General features: G+C 45.7%; 1 protein-coding gene across 1 annotated transcript in view; it reads left to right on the forward strand.

Moving 5' to 3' along the window:
- The window catches only part of LOC307077118 (stAR-related lipid transfer protein 13-like), a 62,855-nt gene that overhangs the window by 16,452 nt on the left and 41,403 nt on the right, over nucleotides 1–5,000 (forward strand). Inside the window, exon 6 of the mRNA XM_079738404.1 lies at nucleotides 1,119–1,146. Coding sequence (XP_079594530.1) covers nucleotides 1,119–1,146 — 28 coding nt within the window. The remainder of the gene's footprint in view (nucleotides 1–1,118; nucleotides 1,147–5,000) is intronic.

Below are 5,000 nucleotides of genomic sequence, written 5' to 3' on the forward strand. Positions count from 1 at the left end.
ACACACACACACACTGATCTCCTCTTCCCCGCGGCCTCATCTAAAATATCTATCATGTGTTTATTGTTTTATGGGGCTCTGTTTTCCTGAAGGGACCGTCAGGAATGTAAAGTCTCCCAGTTCAACATCACAGCCCCTTCCCAAAATGTTCGTTTTTTTCCCTCCTTGACTCTCTTGAGTTTCTCGTTCATGTCGGGGGGACCACCAGGAGTCCCTTCTCTGTTTGGGCTGTTTGTTATTCTTGTAAGAGCCACGTAAGTACTTGGCGAGGAGAAACACTTGGATAAATGTGCCTACTTGAGTCCAGGAATATGAATGGTAGTTAGTTTAGCTTAGCTTAGTTTAGCTTATCTTAGCATTAGCGCTGCCGGGGCCATAAGGGAGGGTGCATCTGGCCGACGGGGTCAGTGGGTTTGTCTGATGTTGGGTTTACATTTCTTACACGGTAACGGGAGCAGATTCCTGAGATGAAAAAAAAAAAAGCTGACAAATTAGGATTTTGCCTGCTTTTAGCGTGGGAAATGTAGATCTGTACTCAAAGATTGGGCAGTTCATGTCCCATGGTTTACTATGATGTGTTTTTGAGCGTTGGTAAACCTGCCCAAAAAGGAGCAAAGTGGACTGCTTAAATAGGGAATCTTTTCATTGTATTGATAGCCTTTTGTTTAGGATCCTTCAGACCTGCTTATGGTATAAGGTCAAAGATAGACCCCACGTAGCGAGAATGCTCGGATGGAATGCGCTGATGGACCAGAGACTAATTACCAACTATCTCAACATTTATATTCATGAGCAGGCTGGAGCCTTTGCCATTTAAACTCTATTAGTATATTTTTAAAATCATATTTGGGGTCCTGTCTCCAGGGACAGGCCCCCAGAAACGGGGGCGTCATGTAAACACGCTGTATAATCTTTTCATCATTTAGTGTTCTTGTTATCATCATAAGGTAACGATGAGGGTTATTATTATAAGCAGTTACTTTAATAGCTTTAGGGAGCCTGGCCAAGCCAAATGTATGTCCCCAATTCCTTTTGGGTTTGTGTGTACGTACTTGGATCTTCATGCGTCATTGGTGATCTTATTTTGTTTTTCCTTCTCCATGTTTTCTCTTCTCTAGGTTGCGAACAAGGCGAAGGGTTCAGCAGGTAAGACAGAGCTTCTGTGAATTTGTTTTGTTGCTGTTGCCTGTATGTTTATGTAGGCCTCCCGTTGCATTGTGGGCATTCTTAGACCGGGATAAAGCCGGACCTCTGGGAATATCTCCCACAGAATTCCATGGCTCTACGTCAATCCTCCTAGAATGAATGATATCATCCCCCACACACACACACACACACACACACACGGCCGCACACATGGCCACACACATGGAGGCACACACTTGGAGGCATACACACACACACAAACATACACATGCATGCACACACATACACACACACACACACACACACTCACACACACACACACACACAAAGAATACAAGCATTGACTTCAAGGCTTTGTGTTTGCGTGGGTGAATTGATTTGAATGTGTAGATATTGCGATTACAGATACTTTGACAAACTGACTATGAAGCCGTTCCTCATCAAACACGGTCCGGTCACATTTGATTAGAGGCTCTGAAAAACATAGAAATGCTCTTCTCCCTCTATCAAAGAAAACCTAAGATTTAAACTAGTAGCTTCGGGCGGTGGCACTCCTTGATCACAGTCCTCAGTGTGGCCCTCTGGGAAATACAGAGGCTCGACAAAATGTTTGAAAACGTACGACAGGGTTGAGCAGATTGCATGATGGATGGCAGCAACTCTGACCCCGCGGTCCAATCAGCTCTCGTCTTTACTATCCGTCCCGCTTGATTGACAGGCCCAGCTGTCTTGCGGACGATAGCGATGACTGGTGCCCGGTGTTTCCCTGGTGACGGGATGCCATACATTCACGTTGTGGCGGGGTGACTGTTTGTTTGTGTTTGTGTGTATTTGGGAGTGTGTGTGTCTGTTTTAATCATGATTATAAACTATGAAGTCATTGACCTTCTTGGTAAACCGTTAAACACTTTATTTGCTTTGTAACCTTCATCAGTGGGGACCATTAGTTACACAAGTTGGGCTGGCGTGGCTTTCTTGGTAAAGCTGTTGAGACTTCCCAACACAGGTCGAGTGTGTGAGCGTGTGTGCGTGCGTTTGTGTGAGAGACAGAGATTGTGTTTGTGTGCATGTGTGCTTGTGTGTGTGTGTGTGTGTGTGTGTGTGTGTGTGTGTGAGGGGCAGAGATTGTGTTTGTGTGTGTGTGTGTGTGTGTGTGTGTGTGTGTGTGTGAGGGGCAGAGATTGTGTTTGTGTGTGTGTGTGTGTGTGTGTGTGTGCGTGAGGGGCAGAGATTGTGTGGGTGCAAGCGTGATATAATAATTGAAATGTGTAAGATACAGTTCCCGCCCTCAAACACAATAACAAAGGACGCTGTGGAGAAAACAGCAAGTCAACATCGTGTTAAAGTACGAGATGATATCGGCTCTGTCGACCGAAGATACACGTATGTTGACCTTTTGAGGGAGTCACTCTAATCGCCCGGGGCGCCCCTGTGTGTGTGTGTTTGTATGTGTGCGTGCATGTGCGTCTGTGTGCATGTGTGTGCGTATGCTTGCATGCATATGTGTTTGCTCGCACGTGCCGGTGTGTGTCTGTGTGTGTGTGCGCATGTGCCAGGGCGTGTGTGCGTGAGTGTGTCTGTGTGTGTGCGTGTGTGTCTGTCTGTGGGGTCTGGGAGGAGGATTTGAAAGGGTCTATATCTGCAGACACATATTTGGCGTGCGCCTCAGACAGATAGGGAGGTGCTCCCCAGCAGAGAGGAGGCCTATGAATATCTGAGTTATTAGTCCAGGCTAGACCGCCTCATCAGCCCCGCGATAAGGACCCATTCTGGGTGGGCGGGTATTACAGGCACTGGCTTGATTTGTGTGTGTATAAGAGGTGAGAGTGTGTGTGTGTGTGTGTGTGTGTGTGTGTGTGTGTGTGTAAGTATTAGAGCTGTGTGTGTCTGTGTGTGTGTGGGTGTGTAAGTATTAAAGGTGAATGTGTGTGTGTGTGTGTGTATGTGTGTGTGTGTGTGTTAGTATTAGAGGTGAATGTGTGTGTGTCTTTATGTCTGTGTGTATTTAGGAATATTAGAGCTGTGTGTGTCTGTGTGTGTGTGGGTGTGTAAGTATTAAAGGTGAGTGTGTGTGTGTGTGTGTGTGTGTGTGTGTTAGTATTAGAGGTGAATGTGTGTGTGTGTCTTTGTGTCTGTGTGTGTTTAGGAATATTAGAAGTGTGTGTGTGTGCTTGTGTATGTGTGTTTGTGCTTGTAGAGGTATTAGAGGTGGGTGTGTGTGTATCTGTGTTTGTGTGTTTGTGTGTGAATAGGAGTGTTAGAGGTGAGTGTGTGCGTTTGTCTGTGTGTGTGTAGGAGTATTAGAGGTTTGTGTGTGTTTGTCTGTATGTGTCAGTGTGTGTGCGTTTAATAGCATTAGAAACAGGAACATCACTGAGGAATCAATTCTATCATTCTGTTAGAAGCAGCAAGCCCCTAATCACTTGTGTAATCCCTGCATAGATGGCATGATTTCATTCTGATTCACTTTCCCTGGAATACAACTGCTTTCTGACAGCCAACCGATGGTTTGAAATCAGCGACTAAAGGCTTTCTTCTGCCTGTAGGGCTGTCGTGGTGTCCCTGCTGAATCCAGACCAGAGACAGAGAAACCCAACAGCACAATCAGTGAACATTCTGGAGGTTCAAAAGTTCTTAAAGTCGCCGTGTGTAGGATTGAGCCCCGGAAAGCGGTGTGACGTGAACTAGCTTAACTCGGAGGCCTGGGAGTTGGAGTGGGAGGAGTTTAGGTTTAGTGGGAAGGGTTTATGGTGAGTGGGAGGGGTTTAGGGGGAGTGGGAGTGGTTTATGGTGTGTGGGAGGGGTTTAGGGGGAGTGGGAGTGGTTTATGGTGTGTGGGAGGGGTTTAGGGTGATTGGGCGGGGTTAGGGGAGGATCAATAGGAAGATTCTTCTAAATAAAGTGAGAGGTACGGGCTGGCCAGCATTTTTTATTTGTAGAAGAAATCAGTCATAAGATGCGATTTTATCGATAACATTATGGAAGTCAACCAGCATCGACTACAAATATGTCGTTTTGCAAAGGGTTATTCTAAGAAAGAGTTAGTTCAAATGTGACCCGTTGAGACTTTAAAGAAAGCTTTGATCAAACCATGTGTTCAAACGGCCGAATCTAAAATGTTTTGGTTTTTGCAAGTCCCTCGCTATTCAAAGGCGTGCTTGTGCCATGGCGTGCTATTCCCATAGTCCTGAGCCACAAGTCACCTGCCTCAGTCAAGTGACTCCTTGAAAGGGTAGCAGAACAGTGTTATTTGTAGCCTGAGTAATTTTTAATGTTAGTCCCACTGTTTGATTCATAGGGCTAGTCTCACCAATACAAAGGGCACGTCTTACGTGAGTATTTATTGCTTTGGAAACGAGAGCCGAAACCTCTCTGAGAATAACGTACTGCATGTCAAACACCCCCACATTCGTCCCCTCCGACATATTCAGACCCAGACTTATGAAGACTAATTATAAGTCCCATAATAACACCCCTCCCCCGACACCAGGCCAGATAAACGAGACAGGCCAGGCTATTTCAGAAGTGCAAGTGACCTAAACTTGAACCGAACACACTCTGACACACATATTTCACATGTTGGCTCCGAGGGTATAGGATTATAAAAATTAAACGTATAATTCCTGAGAATATACTCTTTATTGGATAGGTTCCAGAGTGCTTGAGGGTAATCTAAACTCTGTCTGGCGGAGCTGTTTTCATTGTCTCTGTGTGCTTGTGTCTGATATTTTTATAATATCGCTGTGGATGTTGTAGATGCAGCTGTTTTGGGACCTCAGTGGTGGAACGAGCTCCCTACCGATGGCAGGGTCGCAGAGTCGCTCACCAGCTTCCGCAAAAGACTCAAAACTCAC

The sequence above is a fragment of the Pollachius pollachius genome (assembly GCF_949987615.1).
Source record: "Pollachius pollachius genome assembly, chromosome: 6".
In the NCBI taxonomy this organism is placed as follows: Eukaryota; Metazoa; Chordata; class Actinopteri; order Gadiformes; family Gadidae; genus Pollachius; species Pollachius pollachius.